Raw genomic sequence first — 23,604 nt, forward strand, 5'->3', positions numbered from 1 at the left:
AAGTTTAACGTACGAGATAAAAATAGGCCCAAACCCAAAATTCTCCAAAACTCTAAAAAGGTACATGTGGTCAATACAGTCAAAGGCTTTTCCTTGGTCAATGAAAAACAGGCCAACATTCGTATTAAAAATGTTACAAAACCGAATGGTATCACGGATAAGAAAGACATTATTAAAAATAGTACGTCCAGGGATACAAAAGGATTGATGTTCTCCTATTAGTACATTCATAAAAGGTTTCATTCGATTAGACAAGGCTTTGGCTAAAATTTTAAAATCCGAACATAAAACAGAAATAGGACGCCAGTTCTCGATAAGTTGAGTGTCCGCTTTCTTAGGAATTAAGGTGGTGACTGCTCTCTGGCAACTCCACGGCAGTTGTCCGTCCTCTAAACATTCATTCAATACCCGCAGTAGGTGAGGTCCAATGGCGTCCCAAAAAACCTGGAAAAATTCACTAGTCAGCCCATCCAGTCCAGGGGCTTTATCAGGTTCCAAGGCCTTCAAGGCAGCGGTGAGCTCAGGTAACCTAAGAGGATCCTCCAAGTGCTGCTTCTGATCCTCTGCCAATGTTGGAAGGTTAGAAACAAGTTCCGATATTGCATCCTGGTTAATGTCATGCCGCATAAACCGTTGTTTAAAATGTTTCCGGGCACATTCCCTGATTCTGCCATCTTCATAAAGGAGTTCCCCATCATGGAGCAAGCATGTAATCATTGACGAAGAGGCCCCCCTTTTAAGGCTGAAGAAGGATTTGGTTGGAGCATCAAGGTCGTGTATGTACCTCATCTTCAGGTGCAATAAAGCATTTTGTGCTCGCCTTTCGGATATGGAATTCAGTAAGGCCGTTTTTCCATGAATTTGTTGCCTCATTCCCTGGTAGCTCACACTTGCAGTTCCCTGAAGCTGTTCCTGTAATTCCAGGATTTCATCTTCGAGTAAGGTTGTGGTTTTTCTTTCCTCTTGAACACCATATGCACGATATTGTTGGCAGAACAGTCTGATGTGCGTTTTGGCATTATCCCACCATTGTCTGAGGTTTGAGAAATTCCCTTGGGAGGCAACTAGAATATTCCAAATTTCCGGAAAAATGTCCTTAAAGGTACTATCATCAAGTAAGTTGTTATTAAATTTCCAAAAAGCACTCTTGTGTTTCGGGCAGGGGGCAGAAATTTTGAGAAATGTTGCGCTGTGGTCCGAGAATCCTGATGGGCAAATTTTGGATGACAGAACGAGGCGTTCAAGTGGAGGATTAATATAAAACTTGTCCAAGCGAGCAAGTACAATATTACCCTGAATGCATCGACACCATGTGTATTGCCTGATTGATGGGTGCTGTACCCGCCATATATCTGTCAAATTCATTTGTTTTAAAAATTTTGTGAGAGGGATTGTGGAGGCAGGATGGGGCTCTGCACTGTTCCTGTCTAGTTGGGGTTGGAGGGTGCAATTAAAATCTCCACCAATACAAACATGATGGTTTTTTAGGGCGTTTTGGCTGTCGAGGGACGTTAGGTGTGTCCCAAATGCATAAAAAAAAACTCGCCGAGCTACAGGCGTACTTTGGGCATAGATATTAAAAATAGTATAGAATTTTCCACAGTAGTGGAATTCTAGGGATGCTAGGGATCCCTTGTGTATTTCGTTGAATTTAAGCGATGAAGGCGAAAAGGAGGGGCTAAGAATTATTGCGACACCACCTTTGCGGGAGTCACCGTTACTAAAAAAGGACAGGCCGGGGAAGAGCCTACACCACTCTGCGACACAGCAGTCGTTGGCATGGGTCTCTTGTAAGAGGGCAATGTCAACTTTCTTCTGTAATAAAAAATCCCTTACTTGAACTTTACGGACAGAGCAACATCCTCCGTTAATATTCAGGCTACAAATGGAAAAACTCATTACAGCTACAAGGAGGAGTGACCACCACTCAATTTTTTGATAGCAGTTCATTCTTAGCTTTTTGCAACCACTTCTTTAAACGGTGACGTTGGGAGGAATTGAAATTAAAAACGTGGGGCCGTTTTACCATCAATCTAGCAGAATGTATAAAATCAGGTAGCTCCGGAAAAAAGGTTTCTATAACAACATTCCTTTTTCGGAATGTGTCCTTAAGAAACCTTTTTATCTCGGAGGGAGGGATTGGAGGGGTTTCTTCTTCCTTAAGGCTACCACATTCACTAACAGAGTCATCTATATCAGATGGCTCAGATGGTGTGTCACACTGGTTTTCATCATTTATCTCCTCACCATCATCACATCCCTCCACGTTATCGGATGGGGCATAGTCCATAGAGGGCGGGGACGGGGAGGGAGAGAAATGAGCCATCTTCAGGGGAGGGGGGGGGAGGGGGGGGGGTACTAATTTTTGCGGTTCAACCATATCAGTTTCTAGGTCAGTAGACAAGGGCGAGGATTCATCCACATCTATGTCCTCCGATACCGAGAAACGATTTTCTGTGACGAGGGACAAATCTAGGGCAGAGAGGAGGGGCTGTCGGTTTTCAGTTGTAGGTTTTTTAAAGAGATGACCGTTTTCATCTGTTGTTTGTAGATGTCTTTTTCCTTTTGGGCAGACTAATTGAAACTCGTCCTGGTTAGTGGGAAGAGACTGCAAGGGTTTGGGGGGAGGGTGGGGGGGGGAGGACGTGATCATCGGGAGGGGATTCCCATCGGCTACCACGGCGAGAGAGGAAGGATCAGTTATAGCAGGCAACAAGCTGTGATTGGACGATGTCGCCTGGGGGGTGAGGTCTATCGTTAACAGGAGATGGCTGCAATTAGATCCTTCAGTCGAGGGAGGGGCCCCTGTTTCAAGGGGAGGGGAAGGGGGTACGGCGGGGGGGTTTGGGTCGGTGGTAGGAGGGCTTGGGTCGGTGGTAGACAGATTGGGATCAGTGGTGGTAAGGCTTGGGTCGATGGTGGGAAGGTTCGGGTCGGTGGTGGGAGGGCTTGGTTCGGCAGCGGGAAGGCTTGGTTCGGTGGTGGGAGGGTTTGGTTCGGTGGTGGGAAGGCTTGGGTCGGTGGTGGGAAGGCTTGGGTCGGTGGTGGAAGGGATTGGATCGGTGGTGGGAAGGTGGGGGGGTTGCTTATTCCCGGTTCGGAGGGGAGGTTGTACTTGTGGAGAATTCTCTTTTCGGGGGCAGTCATGCTTAACATGCCCAAATTGTCCGCAGCCAAAACATTTTAGAACGTTGGTGGACACGTACCTGGAGAGGGGAGACATATCAAGATGCGAGAGATCCATCAAGAATATAGCGTGGTCATAGCCTAGTCTCCCCGCCTGCTGCAAAAGGCGACGAGCGACGTCGACCCAAGGTGGAGAGGGGTGCATGTACAGCATGCGTAGAGCAACCGAAAGTCGAAAGGCCGTTAACCGGCTCTTTATGTCAACCAGGCCTTGGCCTCCATCGGTCAGTGGCAAGCTGAGGACCTCGGGTCGCAACCAGTGCTTTCCATCCCAGAAGAAAGACACAAAGCACTTCTGGAGCTGTTGAAGCAACACTGCCGGAGGGTGCAGCACAAAGAACCTGTGCCATAGGGTAGAGGCCACCAAACTGTTGATCACCAAGACCCTTCCACGATAAGACAGTTGTGTTATCAGATTTCTCCATTTTTGCAGTTTTCCTTCAACAAGATCCAACAGACCAGCCCAATTCTTTGCTACTGTGGCGTCATTACCCAAGAACACTCCAAGGTATTTCACGCCATCAGTGGCCCATGCAAGAGGAGCAGGAAGTTTGGGTGCCGAGTGACATGACGGACCAAGCCAAATGGCGCTCGTTTTCTCCCAATTCACTTTGGCTGAAGAAGCCTTTTCAAACACGGATAGACAATAACGGACAACGTTAATGTCATTGAGGTTCCGCACAAAAACACACACATCATCAGCATATGCCAGCACCTTAATGGGCCGTTCAAGATGAGAAAACCCAACACCGGTTAGTCTAGCACGCAAATAACCCAGTAAGGGTTCGATGGAGAGAGCATAGAGCAAGCCAGAGAGGGGGCAACCTTGTCGAATTCCCCTGTTGACAGGCAAGGGTGTAACAAGTCCATTGTTTATCTTAAGCACACTAGAGATATTGTTATACAGTATCTTAATGTAAGAAATGAAGGTCGGACCAAGTCCAAACCGTTCAAGCACTTTGAAGAGGTACCGATGATCGACGCGGTCAAAGGCCTTCTCCTGATCAAGGAGAAGAAGTCCCAAATCTGTGGGGTTTTCTTTGCACAGTTCAATCATGTCTCTTACGAGGGAGATGTTGTCATAGATGGAGCGCTTGGGTACACAATAACATTGGTCTTCTTTCAACAATGAGGAGAGATGAGGAGTAAGTCGCGATGCCAGGGCTTTTGAGAATACTTTATAGTCTGTGCATAGCAAAGAGATTGGGCGCCAGTTTTTAATATAGAGCAAGTCTCCTTTCTTTGGAATGAGGGTGAGAATAGCCCGTCGGCAACTCTGAGGGAGCTCTCCAAGCTGGCAGCTTGCGTTCAAGGTGTTGAGGAGTTCGGGACCCAGTAGATGCCAGAATTTCTTATAAAATTCAGTTGTGAGTCCGTCCAATCCAGGCGCTTTTCCAACAGCAAGGCTGTGCAGAGCGGCACCAAGTTCGTCCAAGGTAATGGGCCCCTCCAGGTAGGAACGTCCACCCTCACACAACACTGGCAGCCCTACAGAGATAGAGGCGACACTGACAGGATTTATTTGCTCCATCGAGTATATTTTCGAGAAATATTCCTTTGTGAAAAGTTTAATAACTGATTGGTTGAAAGTGATGGATGAGTCTGCCAAACGCAGTTGAGAGAGCTGTTTGTTCGGGAGGCGTTTCTCTAAGGAAAAAAAATACTTAGTTGGTATGTCTGTCTCGTTAAGGTGCTGCACCCTCATCCGAACTAGGGCACCACGTGCATTCCTCTCAGTTATTTCTTTCAATAAAGACTGTTTTTCGGTTAAGGCTCTTTGCACATTATTATTTTGTCCTGTGACCCTCTGAAGATGTAAAATCTCTGATTGCAATAATTTCCTTGCTTCATAATCAGCCCTTTTTGAGAAGCTCTGGTATTGTTGGCAGAGCCTTTGATTTGGGTTTTTACTAGATCCCACCACACCAGTGGGTTAACAGAACAGCTTAGCTTCCGTTCCAAGAGATCTGTCCAGAAAGATTCAAAAGCCTGAATAAAGTTGAAGTCTTCTATTAAACTATTGTTGAATTTCCAGTGAGAACTCCCTGGACACGGTTTCGAGAGTTGAACGAATGCTCGAGCTAGGGAGTGATCGGAGAAACTGGAAGGCACGATGTCAGATTTGCAAACTCCATGTAACAGGTGAGAATTTACATAAATGCGATCAAGCCTCGCAAGTGAGATGTGGTTGTTGGAACAACGACACCATGTGTAGGATTGTTCGGGAGGGTGTTGCAAGCGCCAGACATCATGGAGATTATATTTTGCGATGATATTTGCAAAGAGTTTTGCGGTACATGGTTGAGGTTCCAGCCCGTTTCGGTCGCATGAGGCATTAACAGTACAGTTAAAGTCGCCACCAATAATTAGACAAGTCTGCAGATCCAGTGTTTGGAGGAACTTTCTCAGTTCAGCAAAGAAGGAGATCCGCTCACCATTTTTGCTTGGAGCATACACATTAAGGGTTGTAAACTTGACCTGATTGAGATAGAAGGTCACAGAGGCAAGATGGCCATCAATGATATTCGCAAATTGAAGCGAGGATGGTTGGAAATGTTTCCCTAAGACAAACATGATTCCTGCCTTAGACGAGGAGCTGTTACTAAAAAAGCACTCCTTATCCATAATGAGTCGCCACTGGGCCTGAACAGATCTGACGGCGTGGGTCTCCTGCAACAAAGCTATGTCGAGACCGTTTGCGTTTATCAGCTGCTTGATCTGGATCTGGCGGAGTGAACTTCCACCACCATTGACATTTACTGTTCCAATCTTGAAACTCACCATGAATTAACTTAGAGTCTTTTTCGTCTTGGCGATCAATTTTCTTAAACGGTGACAATGTGTCTGACGAAAGTTGAATAAGTCAGGCCTGCGTATAATAGCCTGAGCACACTCAAGGAAGGACGGTAAATCGGGAAAGTATTCTGTTAGGTTTATACTGCGTTTCCTGTACGTATTTTGCAAGAAAAGTCGTATTTGTTCAGGGGAAGTAGGACCTAGACTGGTAGGCTTCTCCATTGCTTCCACCTGGCTGTTTGCTTCCTCCAGGTCAGATTCGTCAGAGTCAGTTTTAATTTCCGAATCACACAAGCTTGTATAATCCTGCATGTCACTACTGTCATCAATATTGGCACACGGACCTGCACTAGTTGTAACATCTGTGTGCTCTCCCGCCGTGGGAACATTGCTTTGAGGAATAACAGCAATAATCTGTGGATTTGGTGAAACAGAAACAGCATCAGCAGATGCAGCGATGTTGCTTCCCCCGACTGCAACAACCTCCGATGGTGTGGCGGTATCTAGCAGAATAGGAGTCTCTTGCAAAACATTGATTCCTGCGATTCCAGCTTCACCCGGTGATGAAGTGAGAGCAGTAACTGAGACAGCTTCGCTATTTTCTGCTGACGGGAATTCAGCATCATCATGCTCAGGATTAACATTTTCCAAAGTGACAGTAGGTTCATCACCAGTGGCCTCGGCAGGTTCATCACCAATGGTCTCAGCAGGTTCATCACCAGTGGTCTCAGCAGGTTCATCACCAGTGGTCTCGGCAGGTTCATCACCAGTGGTCTCGGCAGGTTCATCACCAATGGTCTCAGCAGGTTCATCACCAGTGGTCTCGGCAGGTTCATCACCAGTGGTCTCGGCAGGTTCATCACCAATGGTCTCAGCAGGTTCATCATCCATGGTCTCGGCAGGTTCATCACCAGTGGTCTCAGCAGGTTCATCACCAGTGGTCTCAGCAAAATCATCAGAGGACTTTCCAATAGCCGAGTCCGTAACAGGTGAGACAATTCCATTTGATTTGTTAACAGGTAAACCAGTCCCTGCATGTGGAACGTCTATGTCCTCACATGAAAGGGGGCCGAACTTGTTAGCTGTAGGTACAGGGTTTGTCCCAGGTAAGCCTTGTAGAGTGGCATCGGTCACGACTGGGGGGGTGTTACCGACAGGTTGCTTATTGTTAAATGCTACCTTTTTCTGAGTTAAATGACCGTCGGGAAAGGTCTTTCTCTTCCTTGACGGAACAATGGTGAAACCATCCCCGACGTTCGTTGTGCTGTTTGGATCATCGGGATGGGAAGGCTGAGCGTCATTGCCGGACATGGAAGATGTTCCCTTCACAGCCGAAGCAAAAGATGAAGAAGAAGAATCCTTGTTGTTTACGTGGTTTGTCCCATCGTTCGACGAAGCCGTTTTTGGGCAAGAGCGTTTCAGGTGTCCGAATTTACCACATTCAAAACATTTCAAGGTGTCAGTGGTTACGTATAATTGGTAATCATGATTATCAATTTTGAATTTCAAAACAATGTTCAGCGTTCTTTCGACGTTAGAAGGAGGAAGTACAAGATAAGCTTGTCTCCTGAAAGACATCACATGTTTAGCCCGGTCGTCCTGGCAACGTAAAGGTAACATCGTGACATGCGAAACCACAGTACCATAACGAGATAGTTCGGAGACCAGTCTCTCGTTCTTCAGGAATGGAGGACAGTTTGAGATGATGACCTTAACGGCTGGAGTGTCGAGAGGGGACACGAGTACGAAATGTCCGTCATCTGTCGATAATCCTGTACATACAATCTCGTGAACCAATTCAGCCTCGGATACGAAAATAACGACACGTTTGTTCATTCGCAAGGCTGCACGAACTTTATCAATACCGATTATGTTGCCCACAGCAATAACGAGGTCTTCGACGCTGACCTCGTTCGGCGGGACACAAACGACGCCATGTCTACGAGTTAACGCTTCATATGCCGCGTAACGCGAAAACGAAGTCATGATTTACAAGGGACGAGGGGGGGGGGGACAAGGGGCGAGGGTGGGGGTGGGACGGGGGACGAGGGACGGGGGACGAGGGACAGGGGACGAGGGACGAGGGACGGGGGACGAGGGACGGGGGACGAGGGACGGGTGTACGAGGGACGGGGGACGAGGGACGGGGGACGAGGGACGGGGGACAGGGGATGAGGGACGGGGGACGAGGGACGGGGGACGAGGGACGAGGGACGGGGGACGGGGGACGAGGGACGGGGGACGAGGGACGGGGGACGAGGGACGGGGGACGAGGGACGAGGGACGGGGGGGGAGTGGACGAGGACCGGGGGGGGGGGGGGGACGAGGACGGGAGAGTGAATATCGCTCTCAAACAGTGATTAATTAATTACGAGCCGAGACAGATTTTCAAAGGCGAAAACAAACACAGCTGGTGGAGAAAAAAGCGATCAGCCGGAGGACGGGATGGGCCGCCGATTAATGCAAAAGTTATCCACAAACAGCTGCGGGCTCTCTTTCTCTCTCTCAGAAAAGGAAAAGGAAACAAAGGACACGGAGTGAATATAAATACAAACGAGATAAGAAAAGGGAATCGAGGAGGGAAAAGGGAGGCAGAGGGGGATGGGGGAGGCCGAAGCCCCGAAGTGTTGGGTCTGATCAAAGGGGAGGGGTTGGGGCACAAATGCAGAGTAAGGATGTGAAGATAAACGAACAGGGGGAAGGAAAAGGTGAGATACGACGTGGAAAGGGACAAAAGAGTAGAACAGCAGAGCAGCTCGTACCTCACCACACATGCACAGCCACCATCTTGCCGTGCCCAAACACACCGACAGCCAGCAGGGGGCGAGAGAGAGAGAGAGAGAGAGAGAGAGAGAGAGAGAGAGAGAGAGAGAGAGAGATATCTTCAGATCGATCGAGAGATCTTCAGATCTTCAGTGTGTCTGTCCAAGCCAAAACCTTTTGTTTTTACCATTTGAGCTTTTGTCATCAAACATTCACCAAAGCTTTATTATGAGATTATGGAGAAAACTCTTTAATAAAATGTACATTTTCTTTTAGCTGGTGTTTTTGTCAAGTTTATTTTAAGTACAAAGCAGACGCGGACAGGATTTGAATGTTGAGATGCTTTCTAGTTTACTCGTGTTTTACAGCACCTTGTCAAAGATGGCAGAGAAAAGCTGCTCATGGCTGTAGAAGTCGGTCTCTCCATATATCTGCACCAGCTCAAGCTCGTCTTCCTCCTTGCAATCAGTGAAGGTGTCACACTGTATCAGAATATCTTCATTGTCTTCGTGTCTGGGAGGAGCAATGATTCGGGTTGTTTATTGATGAAAAGCAACCATTGATAGAGTTTGGTTTGATGATGATGATAATGATCCTGCAACATGTATGAGTGTTTGTGGACCATGTACGCACCGGACTTAATTGACCCAGAATCAATGAGCAACCTTTTAGGTCGAATTCTAACTGGGAGGTGCAAACAGTCGTCACGTGACCCTAGTTTGCACCTGAACCAATGGTTTGCTATTCCAGTGGGATCCCATGCCCAAGACTATGAACAAAGAGTGCTGCCTTACCAATAACCATTTAAATTATTATGCAAACATAGGCCCTTTGTACAAAAATATTTAAAATAATATCACCTACACCAAGGAGGCACAGGACCCATGGATCCTCAACAACAGAACACATATAACATGCACTTGTCCTAATGTCCTATATAATTACCAAACTAACCTCTACCACTCCCGCCACCCTCCTGACACTCTCAGGCTATAGTGTGGACTTGAGTACAGGTAGAGAGTTTCGTTGTTATTGGTGTTGTTGTTGTATAGCCCAAACAGACCCCTCTGCCATAAAGCCCAGATCGGTGGAGTGTTGCAGTGATGGTTGTCCTTCTGGAAGTTTCTCCCATCTCCACACAGGATCTCTGGAGCTCAGCCAGAGTGACCATCGGGTTCTTGGTCACCTCTCTTACCAAGGCCCTTCTCCCCCGATTGCTCAGTTTGGCCGGGCGGCCAGCTCTCGGAAGAGTCCTGGTTGTTCCAAACTTCTTCCATTGAAGAATTATGGAGGCCACTGTGCTCTTGGGAACCTTCAATGCAGCAGAATTTTTTTTTGGTAGGCTTCCCCAAATCTGTGCCTCGACACAATCCTGTCTCTGAGCTCTGCAGGCAGTTCCTTTGACCTCATGGCTTTGTTTTTGCTCTGATATGCATTGTCAGCTGTGAGACCTTATATAGACAGGTGTGTGCCTTTCCAAATCATGTCCAATCAATTGAATTTACCACAGGTGGACTCCAATCAAGGTGTAGAAACATCTCAACGATAATCAACAGAAATGGGAGGCACCTAAGTTAAATTTCAAGTGTCATAGCAAAGGGTCTGAATACTTATGTCAGTGATATTTCAGTTTTTTCTTTTTAATAAATTTGCAAAACTTTCTAAAATCCTGTTTTCTCTTTGTCATTATGGGGTATCGAGTGTAGATTGATGAGGGAAAAAATGAATTTAAACGATTTCAGCATGAGGCTGCAACATAACAAAATGTGAAAAAAGTGAAGGGGTCTGAATACTTTCTGAATGCACGATATATATATATATATATATATATATATATATATATATATATATATATATATATATATATATATATATATATATATATATATATATATATATATATATTATAATAATAAGGTCAACCACCCAGAACATGACATTGAATCCTGGCAAATTGCACATTTCCATGTTGTCCTTTTACAGGTTTCACAAAAATAGTCTTCTGCACCAATCCTCTGGAAGAGATGTATTATTTAGAGGTCCTTGTACCTGCATTAGATCAACCCTATAATCGAGGAACATTGGAGAATTCGAGCCATTGTACGGACCAAACAAGACATTAACATGCAGTGCCATAGGTTATGGCTCCTCTCTGTGAGCTGCCACTGCTGCATAACATGTCACTTCCTGAGAGGTGGTAAAGTCCGTGCCACGTGAGACTGATCGGTAGGAGACGGAAGACGAATTTTTATTTTATATCAAAGCATCACAACCCTTTTATATTCCAACAACAGCCAATCAACCTTTAAATCATTACATTTATGAATATACAATAAATTTGTTAAAATCTCTCCAATATTACAGATCATAAGAATTGCTGACTGAGCTTTTCTCTGTTGATTAAAACCTTTATAAATTACCCCCAAACCATATTTGTTCTCACCTGAGTGTGTTGAGACATTCAAGCAAGTCCAAAGCTGTGATAGGGAACAAAGGGACAAAAGGCCAAAATTAAGATCTGGATGAATCATTTAACAAATGCATCACCAGCATTGGTACAGAATTTTTTCGATCCATTTTGCATGAGCTGATGCAAAATCGATACAATAAAAGATGTTTGTCTGTGTCACCATTTTTCTCAGAGATGGCCAAGCGGATTCGTCAAACTTTCAGAGATGCATCAGTGAATCCTTTCAGGCAAAAGATAAATAAATTGTCTTTTAGACATATTTTTTTGGAAATTAATGAAAACAAAAAAGTTGGATTTTTTTTTAAATCACTCTCTCACTTTTAATTTTTGGTTCCTAAGCATTCGTAGTTATGCAAAAGGTAATATTAAATGATCCCTGAAAACATTTCTTAATGCATAGTCTCCCAAACTTTTTGTCCATGACCCAGGAGTTGAAATCACATTCCCTTTGGGACCCAGATGGTACTGGTATCGACCATAAAAAGTGATGGAGAAAACACTTTAGATGAGAAAAACCCCCTCAAAATCGGGATTTGCGAGAAGTTGGTGAGCTGCGAACTCTTGAATACGGTATATCGCTGTAAGATCAAGCTGCGCGTAGTCATCCGCGACTCATCAGAAGGCCCTCGTGACCCACGTTCAGGCCACGACCCTGGGTTTGGGAACCCCTGCCTTAGTGGGTTTCGGGAAGTGTTTTAGGCCCCCACAAGAAAAACGAAAAAAGGATAAAATTGTTTTTTTCAAAATGCCAACAGGATTAGAACAGAAATGGACAATGCCGGGTACCCCTGCTCGTTACTGTCAAAAATGGAAAGCTTAAGCCAAACTCAGAAATCCAATCATTTTCCTATTCTGGATGCATTGGTAAATATATCCAATTAATCGAATTAACCAATGAACACCTACAATAATTTGGGGGAAAATTTTTTTCCTACCTCAATAACCTCATCTACAATCTGTTATTTGACCCAATGTCTGGATTCTTCTTCTTCTTTTGTATGATCTTGTGGACAATTGTAATTGAAGATCTAGCAATGAGAACCATTTGATTGCAGCGTCAGTGGGCATGTGTAGGTCTGAAAAAGGACCCACAGAATCTCCTCTGCACACAGTCATTTACTACATGTAGTACTATCTGATCTTGATGGCCACAGGTACGTACTGCCATCAGTTTGCTTCCATTTATACATATGATGAGCGGTCATTGCATGTAGGGTTCACAGTCAGTTAAGACCACGAGACTATTGTCTCTGTAGGTCAAAGCCTGGGGATTCCTTTGTGGGATCTTGGATTAGCTGACCATTTCAAACTAATGCCTTTTCCCATTGCTGCCACCACAATTCCTTATCGTTAGTATTGGCCACTACAGGTCCCCCAATCCAGAATGGTTTCTGTGACTTCAGTCAAAATCTTGGAAGGTTCAGTAGCTCTTCCTGGTTGGCAAGTCTGCATTGGATTGTATCTGAAGGTACACACAGGATGTTCGTGCTGGTCCTCGAATGTCTGGGAGTGCGATGTTAGTCAGTACAGGGAGCCACCTTAGAGGAATTGACTTCAGTGTGCCAGACACAATTCTCATTGCAGACTTAAGGATAGTGTCAAGGTGCTTACTGTAACTGCCCGCAGCCCAGACAGGTGCACAGTATTTTGCGGTGGGATGCACCAGAGCGAGGGTAGAAATCTGAAGGCTGTGTGTGCCAGCTCCACTGCTCATGCTGGCAACCTTATAGATAAGGTTCACTCTATATAACCCATGATTGTCTGGATAATAACCCATGATACTCTCCCCTTGATCTCTTCCACAAGCCTTGATGTGTGTACAGTGACATCCAAAAAAACAACCAACGATCAAAAAGCTATCCGCTAGGCTAAACAACCAATTTTCAAAATAAAACAAGTTCCAGCCACAAAAAGCAAGCAATATCTAACTTGGAACTCTATGCTCAAGGCCCAAGGGTGACAACTTTATTTCAGCCTTAATTAACAATGCAGAAAATTCAAAACAAACCGAAGAGTTCGTTACGAATCTGTAAACGGCCTTTTAGAGAATTCGTCCCAAGGATGACGGCATTCAAAAATCCAAGCAATGTGTCCTGATACTGCACCACCTGATCTGTCTTCAATTCGCTCAGAACCACAGAGAAGCGAGAATGTTGATTCCTGGACACCTGGAAAATGAGCAATCAAAGGAAGTTGAATTCCCCAACTGTTCCAGCTTGAAACGTAATCTTTTCCTTCAAATCTAACACATTCACCTCATCGTTGAATCAATCAACCATCGTTCCTTAATGAAAGAAATGAAGAAGCAACCGAAACTGCAAAGAACTTCAGAACAGGGAGTGATTGAGGGATTTGATTAATCGTTTTTGTTTTTTTACCTTGTAATGATCCAGTGCATCAAGAGTGAGGGCATGCCCTTCATTGGAAAAAACACACAATGCAGAGAACAGCTCGAATACCTGTCGTTTCACCAACTCATTGGTGGTATCCAGTGCTGGAAACAGATAAAAAGTATTCATAAAGTCAGTTGAGGCAGTAAGAGGATTGACGTTTAAGCTCAAGTAGAGTTTAGCTGTGGTTAATAAGGTCAGAGATCATATTTCATCGAATATTTGAGCTGAATCACAGAGCAATTATGCATGAATCACCAAAGAGTGATCGATAATAAGCCATCACACATGGAGGAGTCAAAAAGATAAATCCGCTTTCAAAAAGTCTTCAGTGCAAAAAAAAACTAGATGGTATTCATAGAATACTACTTACCTTGCGCAATGCGCAGTCAACATGGTGCAAGCCAACTCTTCTGTTTTTGAAGGTTTTTTATTTTTATTTGATCCAATATGGCTGCCAGACCACGTGAACAATGACATCATATATTTACATTCTCTAATATAATTGTTGCATAGATCACGCTCAATAAATTTAAAACTGATCAGACTAAGCGTTGTCCCTGTACAATTATGACGTCATAATTATAGCACCAATGACATCACCGTTAACACCTATTCCACATAATTCTTTACAATGAGATACGTTTCAAATTTTTCCATAGAGGGGTTTTGGAGTTATAGAGGTGCAACGTTTTTCGTTTTTTCCAAAATGGCACCTGTACCACATGCCCTATGACGTCATAATTATCATTAAAATATTCTACAGGAGGAGGCGTGTCTATGGTGAAAATATTCTATGGTGAAAATTCCGTGTCCATCAGACCAACAGTTACTGAGAAAAAAAATTCATAATGATCGGATAAGTGTTGTACTTGTTGAATTATGACGTCATAACGAAGGCACCAATGACATCATCATTAACATATCTTATTCCCCATGCGGAGTAGTTGACAATGAGCCAGGTCATAATTTTTTCCATGTAGTGGTTTCAGAGATATAGAGGTGCGAACTTTTTCCAAGATGGCGCCTGTACCATGGGATCTATGACGTCGTAATCATCATTAAAATATTCTACAGGACGAGGCCCTCCTATGGTGAAAATTGTGTCCGTCGGACTAGCAGTTGCAGAGGATTTTTTTTTTTTCATACTGATCAGATCAAGCGTTGTACTTGTCGAATTATGACATCATAATGAAGGCACCGATGACATCATCATCATCAACATATCTTATTCCCCACGGGGGAGTACTCGACAATGAGCCACGTTTCAATTTTTTCCATTGAACGGTTTTGAGAGATAGAGGTCTAACGTTTTTCCATGATGCCGTCCGTACCATGTGACCTATCACGTCATAATTATGAATAAAAACATTATACAGGCGGAGGCACTCTTATGGTAGAATTTCGTGTCAAACGGACCAACGGTTGCCGAGAAAATGAATTTCAAAAATGCAGACATGTACGCACGTACGCAATTGAATGCCTAAACCTGCTTTGCTTCACGAGTGCAGGGTAATAATAGAGTTCATAGAACACTTTACCCCCACGCAGTGTTCAAGTGTGTAATTATATTGAAATAAAATAATGATTTTAGTTTCGTGCCGCTGAAGCAGTCTTGTACACGACCTTATTTGACATGTCCAAGTATGTACCGCTAAACGGAAGGGTTCTGAAAGTGGCAAAGATGTGATTTATGTTCTGCAGTGTTCAAATATATAATTCAATTGAAATAAAATAAAGATTTTGAAGGTCTTTAAAAAACAATTAATTCCAGAAGTTTACCGCTGTAAATGCAGTGTCTTATACACCGCCTTATTTAACACATTACATTAGTTATTCGTGCCTGTTGTTTGTGTCCTTTATGACGTTGTGAAAAACAGTAAGTTTCCTGTTTAGAATGATTTTCAATCCTGTTTGACTGCCAGACAGGCAGACAGTAAAAAAAAACATCGTCTCACTACTCTCTGCACATGTACGATCGGGACTAATTCAGAGCGACGTCATAAAAGACATTGTTAAACCACAGGTTTGTTTTCCAATTCGTGTTGAAAATATAACATTCAATCGAAATCAAGTTGTTCTTCAATTTACATAAACAACATAAACTGACGTTTGTAGACACACAGACAGATAGACAGACATACATACAAAGTGAACCAATTGTATGACAGCTTTTCACTTTGCCTACATGGGGTAAAAACTATATTTCACCCACAGGTGGAAATGATGTGTAAGGCCTGGAAGTCAGATAGAAAAGGACTAGTATCCATGGTGATCAGTTTTTCTGATGTAAGACCATTCATTTGTGGTTTGAGAGGGGCCAGGGTGGGGTCGGGGTGGGGCCGGGGTATCATCAAATACGTCATATATATATATATATATATATGTATATATATATATATATATATATATATATATATATATATATATATATATATATATATATATATATATATATATATGTCACATCAGAATAAAACTCCTTCATTGCTCTAATATTCGGGTCATTAACCTAGGGTATGGGACCAAAATCTGGGGGTATGGGACTCGTAATAAATTATAAGTTACCAATTTTTATCCAAATAAATAGGCAATTAAAGTAAAAACACCCCTCAGAATGCACCACAGAGCACCTAGAAATCAAATAAAATTCTAGGGGGACATGCCCCCAGTCCCCCTAGGTATGCGCACCTTCGGTGCACCTTAGTCAGTCAACAGTCTGGCGAAGGGGGTATGGGGACATCGTGGGCAATCCGTTGGGGGTCTTGACAGGGAAAAAGGTTAAGAACCCCTGATACCCCTTTAGAGTCTAATCTAAAGATTTAAATGGAAAATATTTAATAAACCATTTTTAATGACCAACTCAAAAGTACAAATTACTGGCAAAACAATCCGAAATGTGGTCGTACACATGGCAAGCATAAATGGCACAGGTTCCGAAAGTCATACCCATGTAATCCGTCACGTCATGCATCGTATTCTAAAGGACAAGGTGTTCAAACTTTTCCTAAAAATTTCCTTTGGGTGTGCGTTTTATGGATGCAAAGCGACTCACATTCTTATTATGGCTCATCATCTCAATTACACCTTATCCAATGCGACACGGCCACAAGAGAAAAAAAAAATTCCCCAAAATATTGGCGCATTCTATGCCAACTCACACAACAATTTCAAAGTTCCAAAATTGACAGCACTAGCTTTTCATGGAGTAAAAAAATATTCTAATTCCTTTAATGGTGAAATGTCTCGAAAATAAATTTCAGCCACTGAACTCTAAATGTCCGTTTTCAAGTTACAAGCAATTCAAAGCAAAAATTCAGTCTTTTGTTATTGATTTTCAAGATTTGCGGGTTTATCCAGTGCCCATTGAAGTAGAAAGAGAAACACCATGTTATACTTGTATTATATATTAGGTATGTACATCCCTAACAAGCATAAATCAATAAAATCGTTAAAATGTAAGATGAAAATCAAAAGCTAGACCCACAAGAAAATGCTAAAAAGATCCCCCTCATTATTTTGAATAGTTGACCATGTGGGGCAACTACCTCAGATATTGAAGATCACAAGTAAGAAACATATGCATCCGTTATACATTGGTACTAAATTTCAACTTTGTGGCTCAATTCCTTATATACCAGAGGATATTTTCAGAATCCCAAGTACATTGTACAATGCGCTCACTGCTTTTGAGTGTGCAGCATTGAATTGAAAGCACATACTATATATTGGTCTGACACATGTCTTTAATGGTTCTGTAATGATTGAAAACTTATTAGTCTTGCCCCGAAGTGGTTGCTAGACTATTGTTACGTCTCTGTCTGTGCACGTGTGTCCACATGTCCATGTGTGTCCACAATTGAACTACTAACCGCTTGTCCAATCAATGCAAAACTTTAAACATAGGAGCGACTCCCCATGGAGAATACTTTATTGATAACTCTGATGTCATAGGTCACATGGTATGGCAGCCATATTGAATTAAAGGGAAAAATGTGGACATCTCCGAAACCCCTCAACGAAAAAATTGAAACTTGGCATATGTCAACTCCCCATGGAGTATATAGGGTGATGACGATGATGTCATTGGTGAAGTGGTATTCCAGCCATAATCGGTTGAATCAAAATCCTTATCTGAAAAATCAGAAACTTCAATATCTGATATACAATCCGATGTAAGTGCAAAATGAAATTTATGACATCATCGGTGACGTGGTCTGATGGCCATATTGGATTGAAAATAAAAACGTAAAAAATCTCCAGAACCACTTAACATGATGCATGATGCTTAACATGATCGATGCAAAACCTCATACATATGATCGACTAGCCATGGGAAATATAGGCAATCAATAATAAATAAAGCTACGGATAATGGCAATGTATGTGTACATAATGGGTGCATGGATTATACAAGAATATGGGCCATAATAGCAGTGGGCCATAATAGTATCTGTGTTCAGTTAGCGATGGTATTTTTGTTACAAGGTTTACGGCTTGTGAAGTACCAACAAAAATCATGCACATATGCTGACAATCACACGAGACAAAACCTGCCTTCAGACAAACACACCTGCTGAGCTTCGGGGGAAATGACGTTGCTTCCCAGGGAATAAGGAGAAAGAATCAATGGGAGCCCACCCTGCTCTATCTTCTAAATGCAGCGTATCAAGCAAGGAAGCATTACGTAACATTTTTTATATCTCTGGAATGACTCGGTCAGGATCAGAATTGGAACTACTAACCTCCCAGCATGAGGGAGGACATTACATAATGCTACAAGTATCCGAATGCAAAGCCGCAATGAGCCGGCGAAGCCAAAGCCTCTTGCCACTATTTTACCCATCACGATGGCATCAGTGGGTTAGATAGTTGGTAGTAGGTAGGTGTAGTAGGTACCGTACCTGGTAAGACTTGGTAAAAGAGAAGAGCAGACAGTCCTCCCCAATACCTACATACAATAAATGTCACAAGAAGCTTAAGGAAGTAACTACACGATGTGCCAGCTTAGGGCCTATTTTAAGAAATTTTAACTGGGCTTAATATACGTTTTCACAGTATGTGTGTAGTCTTCTAACTTCAGTTGCTGTCAGGACTGGTTCTCTCCGGGCACTGCGGCTTCCTCCACCAGTAGAAGTTAGCTTGCAGTAAGATCAGTGCCGACAGATCAGACGATAGCGCCGTTTCAATGGCAATGTGTGACTGTCGTTAATCAAACCGTGTCGATAGCGCTGATTGGCTGACCTAAACTGATCGCTGATTGGTCAGCTCACAAAATTTCGCAAATTCAGACCTAAAATGACACCATTTGCATTCTGGATGAGATTAAAATTGATAAAATTTACTTCTTGATTAATTCTGTGAATTCCGTCTCAACTTCGGATATTTCCGGCCGTGAAAAACTATCCCCTACGGCCGCGAGATTTCTAAAAAATAATTCTTCGTCAATTTTAGAATATTTGACGCCGTTTTCAGCCTCCGAAACGCGTAATAAGCTTTTTTGAAGTATTTTTTCAAATGCTCGAATCTCATTGGTTCCGGTGTTTGGTGACGATTTTTGTTGAAGATAACGTGGTTGGTCTTAAAGTATTTTAATTACAAATTAGAGGTGCCTAAGATTGTGAATCAAACAAAGACGGGTGAAACAAACTCCCATTGAACTTTTTCGCAATTTTGTTATGCATACTTCCGCATCCGGAAGATGGCGGCCTCCATTGAGTGATTTGGTTTTTGAAACATTTTTTCAAATGCTCGAATCTCATTGGTTCCGGTATTTGGTGACGATTTTCGTTTAAGATAACCAGGCCCGTGTGGGCCGAGGTTGGTTATAAAAGTATTTTAATTACAAGTTAGAGGTGCATAAGATTGTGAATCAAACAAAGACGGGTGAAACAAACTCCTATTGAACTTTTTCAAATTTGTTATGCATACTTCCGCATCCGCAAGATGGCGGCCTCCATTGAGCGATTTGGTGCGTCAAAGCTTCGAAATTCTCAAGACAAGGGATCCAGCATAATCTGTTTTTTCAACATAATACGTACGCGTTCATTGACAACACCGGCTTCGCCGGCTACTAAGTTTGGTGACCATGTTTCCAACTGTCTGATACAGCAGGTTCTAGAATATTTAACAAAATATAACCACAAGGGCTGGGTTGAAACGTGATCGTTTTTTGGGGACAGACCGATACCTAAATGTTATAAACTTGTATGGAATTCCTTTGACCACATAGTGTGAATCCCCAAATTCCTAAAACCCCATGATGCAAGAAAAAATGTTTTGAGATGCCTGTAAATTGATAACATCAAAAGGGGCAACTGTTTATCAGGGCAAATTCTAAAAGCTTTATGAACAGTTAGCCAGTAAGTCAAACTTTAGTTACATACCTTGAACCAGTGGCAAGATATTATTCGTCTCCTTACATCTTTCAGCTCACAGATTTAAGCCCAAGTTGGACAGCCGTGTGGCACATCAGTGGTACACTGAAATGAACATCAGCAGTGGCTCCGAGTCGTGTCTAACATTCCACCCCATGCTGTGTGCCGGAAGGCAAGAATGCTGAGTGAGTTTGACCGCACTAAAGCCAACCAAAAGCTGCCGATCCATGAAGTTCCGAAAACAGCAATAGAATACTCGATCTGCAAGTGCTTTTGCATTAGGTGTGGCCCCCTTTTTTTTTTAGCTTACTTGGACCATAGCTCCGGATCGCTTATGCGATGGTGCATCATCCGTCCGTCAGTTCGTAAACACTTGCAGCAACTTCTCTGAAACTGCTGATGGGATTGTGACCAAACTTGGGAGAAATGATATTTGGTATGTTGCAACTCAAGTTTGTTCATGGCATTAAAATAATCGGGGTCTGGGGTGGTCTACAGGGTTTAACGTGGGCCCAGGTTTGACCCCCCCCCCCCCTCATCCCCTCTCAAAAATAGGTATTTGCATTCTTCTCTGTAACTACACACACAATTTTGATGAAACCTGGCCACAACCTTCATCACCCACGATTTACCAATGTTTGTCTACGGCATTAGAAAAATCGGGATTTATGGGAGTTTATGAGGAGGGGGGGGGGGTGGTTGCCCCCCCAAAAAGTTTTTTTGTTTGTTTGTTTAAAACCTTATGATTACGTTAGTATATGCTGCCCTGTCTTCGAGCAACCATTGAAATTGGTTTAAAATACCATGAGACTGTTGAAAATACCTTTAGATGGTGTAGTATACTAGTTTATTCTACCAGGCGAGCACCCAGGGGTATTGTCCCTATATTTAGGGATTTGAACCCTCAAACCACTTGAAGTTTATTTACTCAAACTTATTTTTAGAAGTCTTTTTCATTAAAACAGCTGTTCACTACCATCTCTTATCTTTCCCCATCCAAAACCTTGATCTTTTCTACCCCCGTTAATACACCCAAAATCCACCTCTTTCAATCTCCCACTTCGTTCCTGAAATTCCTAGTAGTGTTCATTTGCTTTATACCATGTGCCCCTCCCCCGTTCCCTCCTTCCCAGCCCTCTCCCTTACACAGATCTCCCGATGTCCTTGTTCTCTACCGTTGTGCTTGTGTTGCTTCCCTCTCTCTCCCCCTCCCTTTATTATATGTTTTATGTGTCTGTTTATGGTTTTTGTGTTTAATGTGTTAGCTCTTACATGAGCCTCGACTTTGTATACAAAATAAAAAACCTGAGACACTCACTAATTAATCAACTTGGTAAGTTGACATGGAATGCAATTTAAGTCTTAATGTAATGGAAACGACTGTGAAAAACATCAATTGTCAATTTGTCATTCGGTCAGTATCTCAGGGTACATCCAATGTGAACAATTATATCAGCTATGAGTGGCCAGTTAGATATTCTGCTCCAATAAGTAAACTTTGGTGAAACATCTCCTTATACATACCTAAGAAGAGCCTGCGCGTGTCCTTTTTGCGGCACACAAGATGTTCCAAACCTTCCTGGGAATTCAAAATTGCACGGACGCATCCAACACACTCGAGCTGGGTGTATGCATCGTAGATGCCAATTCCGACACCGTTCCGCACTGTGAGCCGGCTCAGCGCTTCTAGCAGCATATCCAGACCATTGAGGTCAAGAAACTTTTGCATCCATCTACCATTAGCAGACATGAGCCTTTGCCTGAGACCACTGTAGTTCTGACTGCTTGGAATCGATAAGAAATGCACGCACAGCTCAGGTTCAGCATTCTCTAGGCTCCAATCAGATTCTTCGTGCTGACCCAACGACAGGGCTTTGGCAACACGCGACCATGAGCTGTGTGTCACCATTATTCACAAACACCAACTGCAAAAGAAGGGACAGGAAAGTTGAGGGTTTTTAATACCAAAATCATAATAATATGCAAAGTAGGTCTCATATTTGAGATCAGTGTTATAATTGCCCACTTTATATAATCATAATCATCATCATCATCAGTCAAATGTTGCTGGTGCTTTTGTAAACTTGCAATTCTCAATATCAGCTAGAGCAGGACAAGATATTTATACCGCACTTATGATGACAGCAGAGATCAGCCACCGGACTTGTGTAAAAGGTAATACAATTATTTGTCCTTTAAGATGAGCAGGATTTTTTAAATCTTTCAATATTCCCCAATTTTCCTAACTCTTATATAATGAAACATTAGGTAGGAATTGAACAATGGGAATCCAAAATTTATTGTAGGGACTACAACTCCCAGCGTCCAAAGTGGAGGTGCAGAGAAACCAGCAGTAGTGGAACAACACTTGCAGACTGTGTAAGACAAAGTGATCTCATGTCTCACTATGTATGCACCAACCAACTTGCACACAATGACTAACATTCACTCTCTGCCCTTTTCATCATGTTATTAGTCCCCTACCGGTGTACACCGGAGGGGACTATAGGTTTGCACGCCGTCCCTCCGTCTGTCAGTCCTTCAGACCGTCAGTCCGTCAGTCCGTCAGTCCGTCAGTCCGTCAGTCCGTCAGTCCGTCAGTCCGTCACGCAAAGAACAGTTTTCCGGACTTTTTTTCTAAACTCTTAATGCTAATGATTTCAAACTTGGCACATGGTTTCCTCATGATAAGTTACAGATCAAGTTCGAACCTCACGACGTTAAGATCATTTTTGACAAAGTTATGGCACTTTGAACTTTGGTAATTCTGATAATTCTGATGATCAGTGCTCAGTGAACTCAGTGCCATTTTAAGTTTTAATTTCCTTTAAAAAATATTTTCTCTGCAATAATTGGACCGATTGAGATCAAATTTTCACCGTAGGGGGGACTCGGTCTGTAGAATATTTTAATGGTAATTATGACGTCACAGGTCACGTGGTTCGGCCGCCATATTGTTTTTCGTGAAAACACGAAAACCCCTTTTTCTCTGCAACGGCTGAACAGATCGAGGCCAAACTTTGCAGACAGAATCGCATACCCATGACGAACAAAAAAGTCAGCGAGCATGACGTCATGAGTCACATGGTTTCAGAGTTATGACGTTTTTAGGCATGAACCTTTAAAACCGAGCCCCTCCCTCATTTTTGATCCAATCGAGGGGAAACTTCACAAATCTGTTCAGCATATCAGTCTACTAAAATGTCCTTTTGGTTTGGCAGATATCATTAATTAAACGGAAATATTTTAAAAATGGATATCTCTTGAATCGCCAGTACCTCAGACCGTGAGTTGGTAATAATTTATATAATTCACACAGTGCAATACGTGCAGGCTGGTCCACGGAGCGACCTTGCAGGCTTATCAACGAGGCGAGGCGTGACACACACGTGTCTCAGCATACCTCAGATCAAGTTTGAAAACCAGTATCAACCGTGCATAAATTTGCATATTGGATCATTTTTGACAAAGTTATGGCATTTTGAACTTTGATAGGGGACATGTATTGCAGCGCAATACTCAGAATGCTTGTTTACCCTAGGGCCTAGGTCATCTTCCATCTGCTTGGAAATCAGCCAACATCACAGCATTACATAAAACTAGGGCATTGCCCGTACTATAT

The 23,604-nt window shown here is 43.0% G+C and overlaps 1 protein-coding gene across 10 annotated transcripts in view; it reads right to left on the minus strand.

Moving 5' to 3' along the window:
- The window catches only part of INF2 (inverted formin 2), a 125,110-nt gene that overhangs the window by 60,435 nt on the left and 41,071 nt on the right, over positions 1–23,604 (minus strand). For all 10 annotated transcript variants that reach the window (XR_013622378.1, XR_010983280.2, XM_068107081.2 and 7 more), the window contains exons 2-6: positions 21,507–21,907; positions 13,594–13,709; positions 13,224–13,383; positions 11,189–11,222; positions 9,117–9,258 (exon numbers count right to left, since the gene is read on the minus strand). Coding sequence is in view for 8 of the 10 variants with exons in the window: in XM_068107081.2 (XP_067963182.2) it covers positions 9,117–9,258; positions 11,189–11,222; positions 13,224–13,383; positions 13,594–13,709; positions 21,507–21,891 (837 nt within the window). In the remaining 2 variants the exon portion in view is untranslated. The remainder of the gene's footprint in view (positions 1–9,116; positions 9,259–11,188; positions 11,223–13,223; positions 13,384–13,593; positions 13,710–21,506; positions 21,908–23,604) is intronic.

This window comes from Myxine glutinosa, chromosome 2 (genome assembly GCF_964187855.1).
Source record: "Myxine glutinosa chromosome 2, kmMyxGlut1.1, whole genome shotgun sequence".
Lineage (NCBI taxonomy): Eukaryota > Metazoa > Chordata > Myxini > Myxiniformes > Myxinidae > Myxine > Myxine glutinosa.